Source organism: Marmota monax, unplaced genomic scaffold (genome assembly GCF_021218885.2).
Source record: "Marmota monax isolate L192 unplaced genomic scaffold, Marmota_monax_Labrador192_F-V1.1 WCK01_AAM20220418_F8-fsc00022, whole genome shotgun sequence".
Lineage (NCBI taxonomy): Eukaryota > Metazoa > Chordata > Mammalia > Rodentia > Sciuridae > Marmota > Marmota monax.
The window spans coordinates 14,433,960-14,455,500 of record NW_026695215.1 but is presented as its reverse complement, the minus strand read 5'-3'; the positions used below and the strand labels follow the sequence as shown (position 1 = coordinate 14,455,500).

At 39.1% G+C, this 21,541-nt stretch overlaps 1 protein-coding gene across 11 annotated transcripts in view; it reads right to left on the bottom strand.

Moving 5' to 3' along the window:
- The window catches only part of Tfdp2 (transcription factor Dp-2), a 163,240-nt gene that overhangs the window by 6,682 nt on the left and 135,017 nt on the right, over window positions 1–21,541 (bottom strand). For 9 of the 11 annotated variants that reach the window (XM_046431738.2, XM_046431741.2, XM_046431739.2 and 6 more), the window contains 4 exons: window positions 17,323–17,469; window positions 13,554–13,622; window positions 8,964–9,115; window positions 5,406–5,572 (listed from right to left, as the gene is read on the bottom strand). In XM_046431738.2, the coding sequence (XP_046287694.1) occupies window positions 5,406–5,572; window positions 8,964–9,115; window positions 13,554–13,622; window positions 17,323–17,469 (535 nt within the window). The remainder of the gene's footprint in view (window positions 1–5,405; window positions 5,573–8,963; window positions 9,116–13,553; window positions 13,623–17,322; window positions 17,470–21,541) is intronic. The other 2 variants (XM_046431740.2, XM_058574941.1) reach the window with 1 other exon arrangement.

The following is a 21,541-nucleotide window of genomic DNA, read 5'->3' as shown; positions in this document are numbered from 1 at the left end:
GTACACGAAGTAGGTCACAGCATTCATGTAATCATACTTGTACCAGGGATGTCTGCCTCATTCCATCATCTTTCCTATCCCCATACCCTCTACCCACCCCTCCCTCCCCTTTGCCCCATCCAAAGTTCCTCCCCTTATCCCATGCCCTCCCCCCATTATGGATTAGCATCCACTTATCAGAGAAAACATTCAGCCTTTGTTTTTTGGGAATTGGCTTACTTCGCTTAGCATGATATTCTCCAACTCTATCCATTTACCTGCAAATGCCATGATTTTATTCTCTTTTATTGCTGAGTAATAATCCATTGTGTATATATGCCACAGTTTCTTTACCCACTCATCTACTGAAGGGAATCTAGGTTGGTTCCACAGTTTGGCTACTGTAAATTGTGCTGCTATAAACATTGATATGGCTGTGTCACTGTTGTATGATGGTTTTGAGTCCTTTGGGTATAGACCAAGGAGTGGGATAGCTGGGTCCAACAGTAGTTCCATTCCATGTTTTTTAAGAAATCTCCATACTACTTTCCAGATTGGGTGCACCAATTTGCAGTCCCACCTGCAATGTAAGAGTGTGCCTTTTCCCCCACATCCTCGTTAGCACTTATTGTTGCTTGTATTCTTAACAGCTGCCATTCTGACTGGAGTGAGATGAAATTTTAGAGTAGTTTTGATTTGCATTTCTCTAATTACTAGAGATGTTGAACACTGTTGCATATATTTGTTGACTGACTGAAGACTGAGTTCTTACTGCAATTTTACTTTATACTTATTTCTCTATCTAAATGGATATCTCAAAGAAGGCAATAACTGAAACATACAAGATGCAGATATTACTGTATGGTCTCTCTACAGTGACTGTAAGGATTGTGTCATAGGAAAAGAAAAAAAATGTGGTAGAAACACTAGAAATACACTCCTAAAAAGAAATTATTTTAGTTACATTGTAAGAATCAACACATATAGAATATATAACTTGCCAAAGTAAGCTTTTACTTTAAAATGATATTTTTGTATTCCTGGGCACAGAAATGGACTATGTGTACTGAAACTGGAAATCCTGATATCCTGCCTGACTAAGTGAGAGGCTGTTCGTGTAGAAGAGGGGTGACTACATTAATTTTAGACTGGCCTTGTGAACCTTTTTCTTCAAAGGCTAAGGCAGCTGTGGAAAAAGAAAAAAGAAAAAAAGGACTCCATTCTAAGAAGAACAGCAGTCTTTAAATACATTAAGTAAGAACAAGTCTTATGAGAAGATGAAATTAAAGCCAGGAGTGCTGAATATTAACTAGGACATAGAACTAGAGAAACTTTCTGTCAGAACACAGCTATTTACTTGTTTGTGAGCCTAACAGATTACTTTTCTTTTCACAATGGATTTGAAAAGCCTACGTTTCTTTCACATTATCACTGGATCCACACAATGGTTCTCACACTCTTGCCAAAAGCCATTATGTCCCTTTCCACACTAAAAAGGCACACGTTTCTTCCTTTGAACTAACCAGAAAGTCTGTATCCCGGTCTGCAAATGAGGTCATGAAGAGATCAAACCACAGAGGCCGCCTAATCACCCACAGCCTTCTCGCGGGGACTAAGTTAAAATACAGTTCTGGTGATTTATTGAGTAAGCCCTTTATTCAGACCCTGCTGGACTTCCATGTGACTGGGCTGCTCGTGAAACAGCAGGACTCATGTGGGATGGCACAGGGAGAAGGCAGCAGGACAGAGACCTGGGACAGCTGGCTGATGGGGTGGGGAGATGGGGTCACTGCTGCAGAAAGTCGATGGCACCAACTTAAAAATTAAATCCAACAGAAACCAAACCCCGGTCAATAAACTCTTCTGTGTGAGCAAAGAGCCAACCTAAAAATAAGACCTACCACTTTGCTCATATTTGATGTATTATACTTTAGAACTAACATTTAATGCTGTTGAAAAGTGATGTGGCCTAGCATGGTAGTACATGCCTGTAATTCAAGATACTTAGAAGGCTGAGCAAGAAGATTGGAAGTTCAAGGCCAGACTCTGCAACTTAGTGAGAATCGTCTTTAAAAAAAAAAAAAAAGTGATGGTTTGGGGCTGATCTTGGTGGTATGCACCTATAGTTGCTGCTACAAGGTAGGAGGATCACAAGTTCAAGGCCAAAGTGGGCACTTAGTAAGGCCTTGTCCCAAAATGAAAAAGGTTAGGGAGGTACTCAGTACTTATCTAAGATGTGCTAGACCCTGGGGGTTTAGTCCCCAGTATTGCTGCTCAAAACAATAAACATACCCACAAAAACAAAACAATTAAAAAAAAACTGAAACAACAATAAAAAGATGTAAATTTTAGGTGAAAGCAAAGGCAAAAAAATTATTTAAATATTAAAGTTACATTTGCAGAATGTACAATATTGCTAGGAATTAGGACAATGGCAAGCATCATAGGTCATTAGGGAAAAAACAAAGAAAAATCACAGTGAGTTACAACTTCACACCCACTAGGATGGCCACGATTAAAAAGATGGACAGCGCTGGGGACACAGCTTGGGGGTAGAGTGTATGCTCACGATGAGTCAGGCTCTGGTTTGATCCCTACCACCAAAATATTCTAGAAAGTAAAAAGATGGACAATAACAAGTGTTGAGAAGGATGTGGAGAAACTAGAACCCTCCTACACTGCTGGGGTAAAATTGTATAACTACATTATAAAACAGTTTGCATTTGTGGGAAGCCATTCTCGCACGTGATTGGGTACCTCCCTGATTGGGTGTGAGGTGTTCTGGCCAAACTGTGTCAGAGCTAATCCCCACCCTTCTCCAGGTGCAAGAGCCTGTCCGTACGGGGGTGTGACTGACCATTGACCCTGAGACCAATCACTGACCCTGACCTTGGAATGCTGTCCCCTTCGACCTTCATTGGATGGAATTTTCCCCTGAATTTTTTGTTCCCCAATAAAAGGCCACTCCCTGGCATGCCCTGCTCTTTCTCTCTCTCCTGCTAGTCCTGAGTAAGCCTTGTTGTCCCACCAGGTGGTTCGAGGCGAGAGCCAGAGAGAGGGCCATCTAGGACCTGGTCAAAGAAAAACGTAATTGAGTCTTGTGTGTTTATTTTGATCTCACTAGTTAACTTCTATGCTACGAACCTCTTGTATGAAACCAGCATGCTGGTCGCGCGGTTGAGGCATTTCCTCAAAATGTTGAACATCCAGCAATTCCATTCCTAGTTATTTATACAGACAGCAGATCTGAAAACATGTTCACGAAAACACTTGTACAAACACTTGTCCAAAATAGCATCATTCAAACCAGCCACTGATGAATGGAAGAATAAACAAAATATGATACAGTCACACAAGGACTATTATCTGCCAAGGAAAAGGAATTAGGTTGAGCACCCCTAATCCAAAACTTTTGACTTTGAAATGCACCGAAATCCAAACTTTCTGAGCACTGATATGCTGCCACAACTGGAAAAGTCTGCATCTAACCACACGTGATGGGTCACAGCCAAAACACAGGCACACTAAAAATACATGATTAACTTCAGGCTGTATATACACAGGTATATGTGAAACAAATGAATTTCATGTTTAGGCGCAGATCCTATCTGCAAAGTATTTTATTACATATATGCAAATATTTCAAAACAGGGGAAAAAAACAATCCAAATCTGAAAAATTTTTGGTCCCAAGTATTTCATCTAAGAGAAGCCAAACCTATCTCACTGTTACAGGATGGATGAACCTGAACACTATGCTGCATGAGAGAAGCACACACAAAAGGCCATGTATCGTATCATTTCCCATATGAAATGTCTATAACAGACAAATCCACAGTGACGGGAAGTAGATGGATGACTTCCAGGGATGGAAGGGCTAGGGGTGTAGGGAGAGACTGCTAATGGGCAGGGGGGTTCTTTCTTCAATTATAAACATGTTCTAGAATTAGACAGTGATTATTATGATTACACAACCTTGTGAATACACTAGAGCACCAATGAGCTATTCACTTTAAAATGGTGTATTCTGTTATGTGAATTAAAACTTAATTTAAAAAATTACAATGATATCATACCCACTTAACTAGGAAAACAGAACACTACTATTTTGCAGATAAGAATACAATTTGGGGCTGGGGATGTGGCTCAAGCAGTAGCGCGCTCGCCTGGCATGCGTGCGGCCTGGGTTCGATCCTCAGCACCACATACAAACAAAGATGTTGTGTCCGCCGAAAATTAAAAAATAAATATTAAAAATTCTCTTCTCTCTCTCTCTTTAAGAAAAAAAAAGAATACAATTTGGTAAATTCAAATTGAAAAATGCTGGCCTCATCCAATAAAGCTAAAGATGCATTTGATAATTTTGATCTACATGTTTGTATACAGCACTAGATAAATGAATAGTAATGTTCAAAGCATCAAGAAACTGGAACCAACATAAGTGTTTACCATCAATAAAATGAAGAAACTGTATAGTCATATAGTGACATTTTATACAGAAGTAAAATTATATGCATTACAGCTACAATTAAATCACCTGGATGAATCTATGGAACATAAAGATGAGTCAAAGAAAATCAAATCACTAAAGGATATTTTAGTGTGAATCTATTTTTTACATAAGGTCAGAAATGGGCAAAACAAATTAATAAGCTGCTTCTGTTTACCATATTTGTAGCTCTAAAGAAAAGCAAGCAAACAATAAGAAACAGAGTGGTGACATCGAAACAGATAGGGAAGGACGCAGACCCGAGGGTGGGCATCAGGGACGTCACCTGTAATGCTTCTCTCCTAAACTAGGCAGTCACTGTTCTGTGACTCTTTAGACTCTAAAACAATGTAAGATTGGGAAGAGAGGACCAAGGACAGTAAACATAGTCAACTTGAGAAGTTTTACTGTCAAGAACAGCAATGATTTTAAACATGAATCCATATTTACCCAGTCTGACACTGTTTATTGATAATATAAATTTTACTATATTCCTTCTCTCTTAATTCATTACTAACCAAATGATATTTATTTTATGCATAAACAACAGATACATAAAGTTACATTAGAGCAGGGTGGTGTGTACATATTTTATTTTATAAACGGTTCAAAGTATCCCTTTCAGTACCCAGAGGGCACTGAGGAAGGATTTTTTAAAAACTCCTTCATCAAGTTTTACTAAAAGCTTACTCTAGTGTGCCTCTTGGTTAGTCCCGGAATTTACAGATAGTATTATTTCTGAAGAGCCTAATTTCATGGTGAATCAGGCAATTTAGATCTACATAATATGAGTTATAGAAATCTAAGTTTGCAATACTGTAAAAATAATTCTTAATGTTGGAAACGTTCTAAAATTTTGCAGCTTTTTATGAGAAAGGTTTTAACAAGTTAGACTGTTGTTAATCGGGAACAAGATGCGATAGCATCAGTCAACATACCTGTGATATAACCTTCTAAAGCCTTTGGCACCAGCGATTTAGCAAGTTTCAGGTCCTCCAGAGAGCAGTTGCCCGACTCCAGGCCAAAGGACATTCCCATCCGTTTCAGTACTTCTATGTCATCATGGATCTCAAAGGTGTTGTCAAAGTTAAAGAGGTATTCAAACCTGCATCAGGGAAGAGAGAGATACGATGGCATTTCCGGTGGTTCTCAAGAGGCTGGGATTGTTTTATGCCCAGTACTTTTATAACGCATGAGGGCCTAAGTTCAGCCATCTCCTCAAAGTTGTTGCCACTTAGAGCACTAGCCATTCTACCAGCTTCAGGGGGATGACACCTCGAGAAGTGACTTTCCTAGTTGTAACAAGCACCAGCAGTCCATAAACTTTAGCTGTAATGCTGTTGGAAACAAGAGATAAAATTTTGTTTTAAACTTAACACTTTTCAAAATTGTCTATGGCTTTGCCACAAAAGTCTACTTTGATATTTGATCTTTCTACTACAGTTGGCTTATTAGCTTTGGCAAAAAAGATTTTGAATGCTTACTTCACCTTCATGAGTCAAGTGTTAGCCTGTTTAGTTAAGCATAAATGGGAGACTTTTATTTTATTTATTTATTGAGATAGGGACTTGCTATATTGCCCAGGCTGGTCTTGAACTCCTACTGGGCTCAAGGGACCCTCCTGCCTCAGCTTCCCAAACAGCTGTGACTATAGGCACACACCAGTAAGCTTGGCTTATATGGAAAAATTTTTTTTGTTTTGCACTTTTTTTGTGATACTGGGGATGGAACCCAGGGCCTCACAAGTGCTAGGCAAACACTCTACCATTAAATTATATTCCCAGTCCTTAAATGGAAGACTTTTAACAAATTAAACCAATGTCTAAATCCTGTCTTAAAGGACTAAGGAGTGAAATGTCCTAAGAAAAAGTGTCACACATAATAAATACATGACATGTTCTTGAAAATTGCCGGATGTGGCTGCCTAGCTGCCCTCCCGGCACAACAATCAAGTTCAAGGGAAGGTTCAGGGACAATGCTGGGTTTCACTTGTCATGGAATTCTATTAAAATCATGTGAAGGTAACACTTTTTATGGTAGATCTCAGATGAGGGCCAAACTACAATTTGAAGCAAAATGCCATATTTAAATAACCTTAAGTATATGGATTTGAATAAAGTACATGAACAAGTTTTTAGGGGAAAATAAATCTGAAGTGGGTGCCTGCCAAGGGGATGATTTTAGGCATCTGTTAAAAGCAGTTGGCTTTGTGGACCTAATCCTCAGCGTGGGAAAGCCTCCCAGCTAATGAAGGGGAAGATTTCATCACCACAGTAACTGCCAGAAAGGTCTGCAGCCTGCCTTGAACACAAGTGCATACAAGCTGCTCCACGCAGGGCAGCCCGGTTGGGGCATGAGTCAGTGACCACCCAAGGCACAGAATCCTGCAGATCCTAGCTTGGGTGAGCAGCATCACAAGCCTTGAGGCCAACAGCTCCCAGATCTTCCTGACACCCTTTTTAGACTTAAAAGACTAACCTGAGAATTTTATAATCCCCGACAATCAAGAGACTAACTTTATGTTTTTGTGTTTGTTTCTAGGGAGTCTAATTTCAGACTAACTACAAATGCCTTTGGTATTTTTTCCCTGAAAAGATGTTAAGCATTTTCCAGACTTGTACTGCTTTATCGCTAAGTTTACCCTTCATGAAAAAGTTTTTATCAGTGGAAAAAGTTAAGGGTACAGGGAGGGCACGGAGTGAGATAGGAGCCAGGTGTCGTGGCTCCCCCACCTTGCTCCACAGCTCTGCTGTCCCAAGAACACATGGGAGGGACACCAGTGCCTGAGAATATACCAGCTGCCCTCGTAGACCCCAGTTTCTGAAACAATTCCCAAGTTTCGGAACAGTGATCCAGATACACAACATTAACTGAGCCCTGGGTGGGTCTTATGTGAATTCATCCACAGCTTTTGCAAACTGGCAAGGTAAATACTATAATTCTTATTTTTTTTAGAAGGAGTGAGATTTCAGAAAGGCTAAGAAACTTAAAAGGTTGAAAAATGTGTCTGGCTGACTTCACAGCCTGCAGTTTCTAATACCATGTTTTTATTTCAATCTTCAAACCATTTTGAAATTCCCACTCACTGCTTTTTTTTTTAAGTCCTCTTCTTCCTCTGCTTGGGAAGCATCCCTCAGACTCCCTGTATGCAATACAGACAAACAGGGAAACGCCACCAGACAAAAGGAGTGTTGGTGTCCCTGCCACAGTCTTGGGTGGGGCTGTGGGACTGAGGAGGAGTGGAGTCCCCCTGTGGCTTTAATAAGTCTCCAAACTTGGACAAATTATTCGCTGACCCCTTGTCCTAACAGCAGCCAACATTCTCAAGTGCTTCCCTGAACCAGACCTTCAGAGGCATTATTTTGCTTAATCCTCACAGGGAGACTGGAAGAGAGGCACTGGCATCGCTCCTGTTTGTTCTAGAGATAGAGCTTTGTTGTGGTCTCATTCTGCACCTTCTGTGTACCCTTAACCTCTTCACGGTACTGGCCACAGCCTGCAGACTACTGATACAAACTTTTTCATGAACAGTAAAACAAATTACCAGAGGAATTCTCTAATTTGCAAAGGGTTACTTCCCACTTGCTATGATGAATATTAGCATCAATTTCAATTATAATGTAAAAAAAGAAAAATTGGGGGCTGGGGCTGTAGCTCAGAGGCAGAGAGCTTGTCTAGCAATGTGTGAGGCACTGGGTTCAATTCTTAGCACCACATAAAAATGAAACAAATAAAATAAAGGCATGCTGTCCATGTACAACTACAAAATGAAAGAAAGAAAGAGAGAGAGAAAGAGAGAGAGGGAGAGAGAGATTTTAAAAAAGAACATGCCCAGCATTTTTTCTTTGTTTTTTGTACCAGGAATTGAACTCAGGGGCACTCAACCACTGAGCCACATCCCTAGCCCTTTTTATATTTTATTTGGAGACAGGGTCTCACTGAGTTGCTTAGTACCTCACTTTTGCTGAGGCTGGCTTTGAACTCATGATCTTCCTGCCTCAGCCTCTTGTCCCACTGCGATTACAGCCGTGCACCACTGCACCTGGTTATGTGCTCAGCATTTTAATGGCCTTTCATTCATGGATAAACAAAAGCACATATAAGTATGATATAATAAAATGACGAAATGATTGCTTTAATGCCAGATCTAACACGTTTCCCTAAAAAACTGTAATCACCAATGAACCTACCTGTCCCAGCCCTTAGTGACAGCCTGATTCAGCACAAATTACTACACACAGGACACACTATAGCTCAGCCCAGGCACCACACCACACATGTCACACTATAGCTCAGCCCAGGCACCATACCACACATGTCACAGGCAGACAGTGCCTGGCACAGGACAGGGGATGGTGGAGGCGAGTAAGACGCACCCACATGAGAGGTGCTCACCCTCCCAGGCAGCCCCCGTGGAAGGCTGCAGGGAACAGAGCACATGATGGGAGAATGTTCTTAAGGCCAGCCCTGCACTTGCCCCCAGTTCCCCCACTCACTTGTCACTGGAGATGCTGCAATCTATGACTGTTTTTCTGCTCGTATTGATGATTATAAATGGCAGCTGAATTGTGGAGTTCAGAGCTGGAGGGCCCTGGTTTTGCTGTTCATTTTGCCGATTTCTCTGTACCAGGTTTTTGAAAGCAATTTGCTACAATGTTCAAGAAAAAGAAGATGGTCATTTAATGTGGAAGAGTTGGGATTTAAACAAATTAAGATAATACATTTAAAATTGTTTAAAATTAGTTTAAAGAGGCAGTCCTCCTAAACTAATGAATAAGAAAGTCAAACATTTTAAAAAATTAGAATGATTTAACCCAATAAATACATCTCAAGGGAAAAAATATCTGTACTTATAGAATGACTAACATCCTTCTTATGTAAATAATGGGGCCCCGGATTTTCATCAACCACAGAAATAGAGAGAGCAGATGTGGGAGAGAGCCCAGTGGTACCTGCAGCTCTTCTTGGGGTGACACAGCAAGAGTGACACCAACTGAGCTCATGTTTTCCATTTACTTGACAGCTTCCTAGGAGTTTGCGGTTGTTTTTTGTACCAGGAATTGAACTCAGGGGCACTCAACCACTGAGCCACATCCCTAGCCCTTAATATTAATAACACTTTTGATCTTTTCTCCCCATCATTGCACCCAAGGGCACTTTACCAATGCATTACATTCCTACCCCTTTTTACATTTTATTTTGAAACAGGATCCCACTAAGTTGCTTAGGGCCTTGCTAAATTGCTAAGGCTGGCCTTGAACTTGCAACCCTCCTGCATCAGCCTCCTGAGGTGCTGGGATTTATAGCTATGTGCCAGTGTGCCCAGGTCAAATACACCTTTTAGACTGCCTAGTCTAGGGATGTGTTTTAAAGTCACTGAACCCTTTCTTCAGATGACATCTGCTGGGACCCTCACTACATAAAACAGATGGAAGCAGCACTGGTCTGGATGGCTGTAGAGGGGCTGGGGCCCCAAGCCCCGCCAATTTGCCCTCACTTACTGCCATCATGGTTTCTAGGGCAAAATGGAACCTGACCATATGCTCAGGGCACATCTGGAATCCAGCCTGAGCCTCCCCAATCTGACACTTTCCTGAGGAGGGAACTGAAGCTTAGTACTGATTATAAAATATATGGAGAACTAACGTAATTTTTTAAATTTTTATTTTTTAGTTGTACATGGACACAATATCTTAGTCTTTTATACTGAATTTTGCTGCTGTTGTTAGGGCCCAATTATTCTAGCCTTAACTGTGTCCCAAAATCCACTATCATATCAATTACTATAAAAAAAACTATCACTACTATTATGAAGCATTACTTAAGTTAGTTTCTGCTCCCATAGAACTAAATTTAGTCTATATTTATTGCTAAATTCATTTAATATTGAGGGGAAAAATATTCCAAAACTATAGAACTGAGAAAAAAAAATGAAATGCTTGAATACTTCTGTGGAGTGCTTCTCTTTCCTTCTACTAGAACAAACTCTTAGAAATTGTTACTACACTGTGCCTAACTTTGTGGACCCTGTGCAAGAGGATGCCTCATGATATGGGGGACATAACCAGTGGTAAGGAAGAACCTTATATCTTTATGACTCACTGATCAATACTATATTTAATAGCAAAGACTTTTCAGGTGAAGAGGGCAGCAAAAACATATTGCTATTTGGTTTTTCTTTTGTTTTGTGGTATTGGGGAATCCAACCTAGGACCTTGTGCATGCTAGGCAAGTGCTCTACCACTGAGCTACATACCCAGTCCAGTACTATTAGATTCACAGTAAAAAAAGAAAAATCACAACCCTTTAATTATGGACTGAGTTCCTTATTTGCTGCGCTTTGAATGATTTTTTTTTTCAGCCTTTTGTTCTTTCCAGACTCATTAACATCTATTCCAAAGTCCACAGAGCTGTCAGCATGTTCAGTTCTGGAAAAGGTTGAGGGGCTGGAAGGAACAATTATACATACCCATGAAAATAGGGTATGTAGGGTGATGACAGGGAAATTTATTCACACTATTCCTTTCTCATATTACCAAGATAGGAGGTAGTGGCATGTAGGTAATATTACCTGTGTCATGTGATATCAGAGGCTTGTGACATTTACTTATTTTTAAAAATCAAAGTAGCCGTGTTCAGTGGTATATACCTGTAATCCCATCTTTTGGGGAGGCCAAAGCAGGAGGACTGCAAGTTCCAGGCCAATCTGGCAAACTTATTGAGAGCTTGTCTCAAAATAAATAATAAAAAGGGCTGAGGATGAGTTCAGTAGTAGAGTGTCCTTGGATCCAATCCTTAGTACAGCAAAAAAAAAAAAAAAAAAACAAGGGGATGAGGCTGCAGCTCAGTGGTCGGGCGCTTGTTTGGTTCCTAGCACTACATAAAAAATAGACAAATAAAAATAAAGATATTGTGTCTATCTACAACTAAAAAAAAATATTAAAAACAAACCCAACTAAAACAAAAACCAATGTTCTTGTTCCTTCTATAAAGCTGAACAGAAAAAAAATTAATTATCATTTTTCAGGCTGGGCATGTAGAGATGGGAAGCTCCCATCTGTTGAGGACAACCTTGCACAGCACCATATTTTCCGATACAAAAACAGATCACTACAGGCATGCTGACAGAGAGGCTGCTATGTGGGCTGGTTGGAAATACTGCAGAAACTGTGAAGGGACAGGGACAACACAGAGTCAGCCAGGGAAGATGACAACAAGGAGCTGAGGAGCAGTTCCCTGCAGAATTCCTCAGGGAGATTCAGGAATCACCTGTCAGCTTTCAACTTTTTCTCAAAGCTGCAGAATACTTTCCTCCAGCAAAATCTTATTTGGAATCTCAATATGAAAAATACCTAAGATCCCTGCTCTCGTGGCAGCTCCACAGGCAGGTGCCATGGGCTTAGTATGAAAGTAAGACAAAGAGAAAGAGAGAGAGAGAGAGAGAGAGAGAGAGAGAGAGAGAGAGAGAGAGAGAGAGAAATGGCTCGATCAGGATGGATCGTCATCTCTGGGTTTCCACTGCGCAAGGTCTGTGGTTCATCTGAAATGGCCACTCGACCCTTCCCTGTGTCCTTTCTTCCTTTCTCCTCGAAGATCATGGACAGACCCCTGAAGGGCAACTGTCTGCTCTTGCTCTCTGACTTGTATATGAATGTACAAAAAAAAAAAAAAACCTCCAAGCAAATATAAGTATCTGGAAAGGGAAAAACAGAAACCATCTGGAATCCGAAAGAACACAGCATATTCTGGTCATTAGAAAAATTGAGTATTGAAGAAAACGGGCTATAATATTTGGGAACTTATTGCTATCTTTATTTCTCGAAGGTGGATTAAATAAAAAATTAAATCAAAAAAGTGAATTGGTGGTAATGTTTTTCATATAAAGACATCTCACTGTGAAAGGCAAAAGCTTAATAAGGCTCTCTGGTTCACCGTACAAAGTTGATCCTATTACACTGAAACTGGCCCAAATGTATTTCCTGCCTGAAGTAAATTTTTACACCAACTGTAACTACTAAAAAAGAAAAAAATAATAAAATATACCCTACAATTTAGTCTCACATGATTTCATACAAGGGTTCTACAATACTTCTTAAAATAATCTAAATTCTAGGCAATTATCAAAAAAAAAAAGGATGACTATAGAGATCTTTATTAAACTGTAAAATTTCTTTTTTTATTTTTTTTCTTTTGCATACTGGGGATCAAATGTAAGATTTATTTTCTGAAACAGAAATGCATTTTAAGTGTTGGTATTTCTGTGAATCTTTTCATGTTACAATCGTTTCAAACCATTCTGTCGTGAATGACATGATAATGGGTATTATTGGTGGATTTGATTAACTTAAAATACTTAAAATTTAATTAGCTTTACTTTTGATATTCTGAGTTAGAGAGAAAATAAACACAAGACCTCTCCCCTGATATGTCCAGGGTAAGGATGAGACCCAAAGTGAACTGCTCCATAATGAACCATACCCAGGCCTGAGAAGCTCAAAGTGTGAGGGGTAGGGAATGGGTGACCCAGATGGGTCCCCTGAATGGCTGAGCCTTTACTGGCAATGAGCTAGGATGGAGAGTCCATGCTGGTGTGCTCCTATCACACTGCCAAAAGCACCACAATTACAAAATATCCACTTATTTATTTATTTAGTGGCACTGAGATTGAACCCAGAAGCATGTAGACTCTTATTGTTTGGTATCCAGGATTGAACTTGGGGGCATTCAACCACTGAGCCACATCCCCAGCCCTTTTTTATATTTTATTTAGAGACAGGGTCTCACTGAGTTGCTTAGGGCCTTGCAAAGTTGCTAAGCCTGGCTTTGAGCTCGTGATGCTCCTGCCTCAGCCTCCCTAGCCACTGGGATTATAGGTGTGTGCCACTGAGCCTGGCTTTTTTTAAAATTTTATTTTGAGATAGGGTCTCACCAAGTTCTCAGACTGGCCTGGACCTTGAGGTCCTCTCACCTCAACCTTCTCCGTAGTTGGGTGTGCACCACTGAACCTGTCCACAAGGACTGTGAGAGCAAGTACGAGGAGGAAGAGAAGACGGGCAGGGAAGCTCTAGACACCCCAGCCTCCTTACCTGCAGGAGAAGTTCTTGTAGCTGGGCCCTCTTCTGCTTTATTCGTTCTATTCGCCTCTGCTTCTCTATCTTTAAAATATAAGTTATAAAACAATATGAAAATACATAAAACATAAAGCACCACTTTCTTTTCATGTTCCTATTCTGATACGTTAAGAATTTTCTTAAAGAAACAACCCATTTTAACTGCAAAGGCAAATCACACCTTTTTTTTTGGTGGGCGGGGTGGGGGGAGGACCTCAGGGTATGAAAGCAGGTTGCAATAGTAGAACTGTGGCAATAGTTGTCAAAACTGAAATCCATCCCTTTAATGAATATGTCACGGACCTCACAGTGACATTTCAGTACATTTTGGACACATGTATGACGGTGGTCCTGCAAGGTTATAATGGAGCTGAGGAATTCCTACCACCTACTAGCACACCGCACAACTCATGTATTCTGGTGATGCTGGTGTAAACAAACCCATTTTGCTGCCAGTTGCATAAAAATTAGCACATATAATTATGTATAGTATAAAACGCTTGATAATGATCATAAGTGACTTACTGGTTTATGTTACTGGTTTACTGTACTATGTTTTTTTGTTATTTTCAAGTGCATTCCATCTACTCATTAAAAAAAGTTCACTATAAAATAGTTACTGGCAGCAGCCACATATACCTCGCGCTTACCCTGTCTCTTGATTACATCATAAGGTCACAGCGAATGACCTATGCCATAAGGTTTTCTTAAGGACACTTTAGGGTGTTCATACAACAATGAAATCAACCAACCATGCATATTTTTAGAATGTATCCCTGTGGTCACGCATGACTGTACTTGCTGTGCAGTATTTGTTGCTTTTATTACTCAAGTTCTAATCAAAGTAATAGCACCACTTAGCTTTTACATGTCCTAGCATTCAATTAAGCGTTTATACACATTATCTTAATTCATCTTCATACACATCTTATGAGGTAAGTATTGTTGTTGTCCATTTTGCATGCAGGGAAATGCAGAAGTAGAAAGGTTAAGCACTGCCAAGGTCACACAGCTAATGAGTGGCAAGAACCAGGATTTCAACCTAGGCAATGAAGTCCCAGAGAATCCATTATTTATTACTTTGCCAAATCACCCCCAAGGAGGAGAGAGATCTCATTAATCAGTTTAGCTGACTTTCCAGAACAAAGCTGCTAACACAGAGATCCCAATATATAGATGTATATTCAATATACACTTCCTACTTGTAGTTCGAAACATACTTGTCAGATAAATTTCCCAGCTTCAAACAAGTGCTATTTTTCTCAATTTTACAACTACTTAGATAACAGGTATCAGGGTATGAATTTCCTTGCTCGTGAGTTCCTCACTATCTTCTTAGGCAAAAATCCAATGGGGCTCATGTGTTGAGCTCTGACATTAGATCCAACAGACCAAACCAAAATGGAGTCACAGATTCTGAAGGTCCATGCCACCAAGCCAAAACTAAATTGTGTGTTTGACCTTCCAAGAAATTTAGACAGATAACAACTGGAATCCCCAAACAAGCCAGTGTTAGCCAGCATGATATGGGAGCCCTTGTGTTCTAATCTTCACAAGGAAATTAACTGTGAAATGGAAATTTAGTTTTTGATTTTCATTTCTGCTATCTTCAGCATTTTTTTCTGTCTTTAAAAAGCCAACATCCTTTGCTCAGCAAATCAGAGCACTCATTCTATACTGAACGAGGTGCCTATTCTAAAACCCCACATAAAAGTCAACTAAGATCTTTCAACTAAAGTTATACTTTCATCTTTTCACATATCAAAAACTCATCTTCTTGTCTACTCCAAAGAATGTCTTCCTGTCTGTTCCCCATCGACTCTGGTCTACACCAGACAGAAGCTCCTGCCACTGAGGTCCCCTAAGCACGACCGCACTCTAGCCTTTGTAAGATCCACTGAGACATCTGTGTGGCCTTGTACATTAGAAAAGAGGCTGCTCGAGCCTCCCCAGCAACTGAGGCAAGCTCCCACCTGCTCACCGTGCCCCACCTTCTGCCAGGTCAGGCCCCCACTACCTCACTCAAACCAAAAGTCTCCCTTCTCTGCCCCATTTCCTTCCTTGTTAATTCAACTTCCAACCCACTAGTAGAGTGATCCTTTAAAACACATCCTATCAACCCTCCTCTTTATCAATGGCTTCCATGGGTTACAGGCAGCATTCTTTCCAAGCCTGTGCCCTGGCTACACCCAGTTATGCGTGTGTTTTCTATGTGTCTCAGCCCAAGCAGGGCTTTTGCAAGGTCTTCCCTGCCCTTACCCACTTGTTGAATTCCAATTCCTTCGATGTGACTGAGCTCAGGGATTATTTCTTTGGTAAAGTCCTTCCTTAATGCTCTTTCCAGAGAATCTACACATACCTCCTTCATATGAGTAATTATCTCTGTCTCTTGTCTCTTTTTCTGATGCTGGTGACTGAACCCAGGGACCTTGTGCATGCTAGGCAAGTGCTCTGAAACTGAGCTACATCCCCAGCCCTCTTTATTTTATTTTGAGATGGCATCTCTCTAAGTTGCCCAGGCTGGCCTGGAACTTGTAATCCTCCTGCCTCAGCTTCTCGAGTAACTAGGATTATGCACTCAGCATTCTTTTTCTTTTTTGGGGGGGCACGGGTACCAGGGATTTTATTCAGGGGCACTCAATCACTGAGCCACATCCCCAGCCTATTTTGTATTTTATTTAGAGACAGGGTCACTGAGTTGCTTAGTGCTTTGCTTTTGCTGAGGCTGGCTTTGAACTCTCAATCCTCTTGCTTCAGCCTCCCAAGGCACTGGGATTACAGGTGTGTGCCCCTGCACCCAGTCTGACTTCATTTTTCTTTCATTTGTGATATTAGGGAACTGAACCAAGGCCTTGTGTAGACTCAACAAACACTACCAAACTGAGCCACATCTCCATCCCTGAATAACATTAGGGAGTACCCTGTGATGAATGTGTGGTTTCCCCCACCATCCATAAATATAATACAAAATAATTTTTTATTTTCTAGGGGGCAGGGGGGACAAGGTACTAAGAAAAAAACATAGCATCAACCTTTATTATTCTCCAAAAGCCACTGTTAACCTCAGTTTACTCCATTTGTGGCCCCATAGCAAAACTTAGGTCAAACAAATTTAGAAAGAGTGTCAGGGAACATATTCATTTGGGAAAGATTTTCTATAATGTTTAAAGTTAACTAAATAACTAAAAAGGTTTTTGTGCACATCATTCTAAAAAATTCATGTAAGCTGAACATCCCACCCAATTCTGATAAAGACACAAATGAAATGCCATTCTGATGTTACTGATTCCAGTCAAAGGTAAAAGTTTAACTTTCATAGCTATATTTAGATCACTGTGTAATTAACACAGGAAATAAACAGCTTGATCATATTTCGGATCCATATAGCATTATTCTGCATCAAAACATCAAATAAAATAACACTTCTACTATATGATTCAACTAAAATTTATTAGAGTGCTTAGAATTAAATTCGAGTGAAATTAAGATCTTTTCTAGGAAATAGCAAAAATTAAATCTAGTCATTTAAATCTTATGACTCTCAGTTTCATCATTTATACAAAATAGAGACTAAACCTCTAAAGCTTTCACTAATTCTAAAATTCTACGTAGTGTTTTAAAAGAAATGATAGCATATATGAGCTAACAGTTGGGAATATCTTAATATTATGTGATTATATTTTTAAATTAAAATGCCACTGATGTAATAGAGTGCAAACCACTACTCATAAATAGTTTTTCTCACCTCCAGGTTTTGACATTCCTGAGCAGAATTGGTAGGCAGGCCAATCCACTTGATCTCTTTCTTTTCCTTTGAAATTATGTTCATTGCCATTAACACATTTAAAGCATCATAAACTCTTCGTCTAATGTTCTTCTGATCATAAGCCTGCTGAAAAATATTTTTATTGAGCAATAAATTTTAAGGGTAAAGGTATAATCATGTGATGTTAATATATTAAATTAAAACATAATATCTTTGAAGTGCTGAATTCATTCTATGCCTATTGAAAATATCCTTCAAAATTAAATAATAAAGATACTTTTAAACTATAAAACATAAAATAATTTTATAAATATTATGTTACCATCAGATCAACATTAAAAAATACTAAAAGGATTTCTTCAGGTAGAAGATATATCACTTAAGGGAACTTGGAAATGTAGGACAGAATTAAGAAAAACCTGAAAGTAAAGACATGAATAAAATTCAACTAATATTCACCATATTAAAAAAAAAATCCCAGAGTCCAGAATATGCACAAAACTAATACACACGAAGATAATAATAGCTATATCAGAAGGGAGTAGTGGAGATAAAGCATAAGCCTTAAGTTTAGACTAAAAAAAATCAAGGATATGTGTCTATAATTCCAGCTACTTGAGAGGCTGAAGCAGAAGGTCTGCAAAGTCAACTTCAGCAACTTAGTAAGAACCTGCCTCAAAATAAAAAATAAAAAATGGCTGGGATATAGCTCAGTAGTAGAGTGCTTACTTAACACGCAAAGGCATTGGGTTTAATCAGCAACAACAACAACAAAATGCATGTTTTCAGTTCTAGATAAAGTTGGAGCAGTAATGATTACTAAGTTGTTTTCAGTCTACAATGAGAATAGGAACTTGCACCACAATATAATTTCAATCACCATAAAACACACTTAGTTTGGCTGAGCTTTCTTTTTTTGTAGCAAGACTTTCTCAATGAAGAAATTGTGTTGTCTTACATTATAGAGCAAGAGGGCAGGTAGCTTCTAAGAACAAACTCCAGCCAATTAAATGCCATGATAATACAGAATGGGGGAATAACACTGAAATCATCTAAATTTAAAATAATCTAAAATAAAGGGGAAACTTAGGTTATAGAACTGAAAATAAATATGAGAAATCCTGACATTATAGAAATAACATAACAACAAATAACAGGTGGAGGCAGTGAGGTAGGGTTCCTGGTTTCTTCTCTTTGATACTGGAAGGGATATGGGCACTGTTCAAAGTAGATAATGATGTAACAATAGAGCTTTCAGCACAGTATATTTATTTGAAGTTATAAAACAACTATAAAAATATTTTTCTTTAACAATTAGTACTGATATATCTAATCTAAGTCTTGTGGTGGAAGAGAAAGATGGCGATAAGTATAGCATATTAATTTATTACACTTCCATAATCAACAGCTACTGTTTTGGTTTGTGTTTTGTGTGTGTGTGTGTGTGTGGGGGGGTCTTTCCCACATCCCCAATCCTTTTTAAAAAATATTTTTTGTAGTTGTATACGGACAACATGCTTTTATTTTATTTGGTTATTTGTATGTGGTGCTAAGGATCGAAACTAGTGCCTTGCACTTTCTAGGCAAGCGCTTTGTCACTGAGTTACAGCCCTAGACCCCATTCCCAATCCTTTTTGAGGTTGGCTTTGAACTTGCCATCCTCCTGCCTCGACCTCCCATGTCACTGGATTACAGGTGTGCACCACAGTGCCCAGCAACAGGTACTATTACAGATGATAAAAAATAAAATATTAAGTATGTTACTTAAAGTTATAAAGATAACCAACTAAAGAATTACAGAGTATAAATCTTCCAAATCATCAGAAAAGTAACACTTAGTGAACAGAGAAAAAACCCAACCTTTGTTTATATCCTGGGGTGCTAGGAGTGGATTATAAAATGTATATGTGAGATGCTGAAAAAGGCTAAGAGGAAATACTTCTCTGCAGTGACATCTGAGTGAAGATCAGAAGGAGGAGAAAGAGAAGCCAGATGGATGCTCACAAAGGCAAAGGGAACATCAAGTATGGAGACCTGACCAGGGACATCTTCTGGCATACTCATGCAGCATACGGCTGGAGTATACTAAATGTGTGGCCAGAGGTAGTAACTGGGGAAGTGCGAAAAAGACTTTGAGATCAATGAGGTAATGGAGGCCAGACATAGTGGGGCTGGTAGATCTGAGAACTTTGGCTTTCACTTCAGATCAAAAGGTGATGCACTGTTTCAAGTGTACAGAGAACATTAAAAGAAACAAAACCCACCATAAAATGGCTTATAAAGAAATATCTATGCAATCCAAAAACAGAAAAGGTTCAACTCATATTCTAGTAAAAGTAAACACCTATAGCAATAAACAAAAATCCCTATCCCCTGAAATTATAAAACTCCAATGTTCTTAGTCAAAAAGGACATTAAAACTAAAGTTAGAGAATATATAAAGAATAATATATCAGCTGGGTATGGGGATACACGCCTGTAATCTCAGCAGCTCAGGAGGCTGAGGCAGGAAGACTTCAAGTTCAAAACCAGCCACAGAAATTTATCAAAGCCATAAGCAAGTTAGCAAGACCCTGTCTCAAAAAATAAAAAGGGCTAGCGATGTGGTTCAGTGGTTAAGCACCCTTGGGTTGAATCCCCGGTACCAAAAAAAAAAAAAAAAATCAGAATCAAAGGAATAGAACCAAAAAATGCTAAAGGGGAAAAGTCATAGCCATAAAGACTTTCATTACTAAACAAAAATAATTAAACTATATAAAGTATACATCATAGTCTACAAGGGTAAAAAGCAACAAAAGGGGCCAAGGATGTGATGTGACTCAGTAGTGGAGTGTTTGCCTAGCACGCATACCCTGGGCTCAATCCCCGGCACTAAAAAAAAAAACAAAAACCTAGAAACACAAATCAGAAGGTTGGTGTAAACAAAACCAAGAAAAGGTTCTTTTGGAAAAAGAATTCTAATAATTTTGAGAATATGGATGAGATGGAAGATCTTCAGAAAATACCAAACTGAACCTACTGGAGACAGAAATTCTAGAATGAGTAATTACCAAAGAATAAATGGAGAAAGTTACCTAAGATATACCCTCTCACCAAATCATCAGGATTAGATGGTTTCACAGGTAATATCTGTACAATTTTAGGGAACTGAAATTGACATTCAATGTTATTAAACCTGTAATGAAGTACACAAAAAAAGAAGGCCTCTAAATTCATTTTATAAAGCCAGCATACTACTACCAAGCCAGACTGCAAAGACAGTTAACAAACAAAAACAGAAACCTCACTTATGCATATTAATGTAAAAATTCTAAAATTCTCAGGAAGCTATAATTTGATTAAATTCAATGTCCATTTCTGATATTTTCTTAAGAAAAGAGAGCAAGCCAGGTGTGGTGGTGCACACCTATAATATCAACTACTTACAGGAAGCTGAGGCAGGAGGATTGCAAGTTCAAGGCCAGCCTCAGCAACTGAGTAAAGATTTGTCTCAAAATTAAATTTAAAAAGAGTTGAAGGGGCTGGGGAGATAGCTCAGTTTTAAAGCACTTGCCTAGCATTCATGAAGATCTGGGTTCAATCCCCACCACTACATAAAAAATAAACAATTTTTTTTAAAAAAAGGTGGCGGGGAGGTAGGGTTGGAGATCAGTTCATGGTAGAGCACTTGACTAGCACGTATAAAGTCTGGGATTAATACCCAGAACCACAAAAGACAAAAAAAGAAGCAAGAAGAAATGTTTAATTTTTTAAAAATTCAGGTAGTCTATAGTTCCTATTATCTCAAAATATTTATCCTCTTTGAGGGCTGAAATACTATACATATTGCATTAGAGTTTAGAATTACAGATCTGTAGCTCAGTAGTAGAGCACATGCCTAATACGCACAAGGTCCTAAGTTCACTTGCCAACACACAAACAATATAGAATTAAACATCTATGACTAGAGTTAGCATTATTATTTAATATTTGTGTAGAGTACATATAATATAATTACATTTAGTAAAATGTAAACTTTTTATCTTTAGTGATAAAAAGCAGATCAATACTTGCTTAGGGAGGGAGGCAGAGGAAGGAACCGGCCCTGAAGGGCTCAAAGAACCTTTTGGAAGTCATGGGGAGGTTGTGCATCTTGACTGTGGTAGTGGATTCACAGGTGCACATAACTACCAAAACTCAAAGAATTCTATACCTTGAC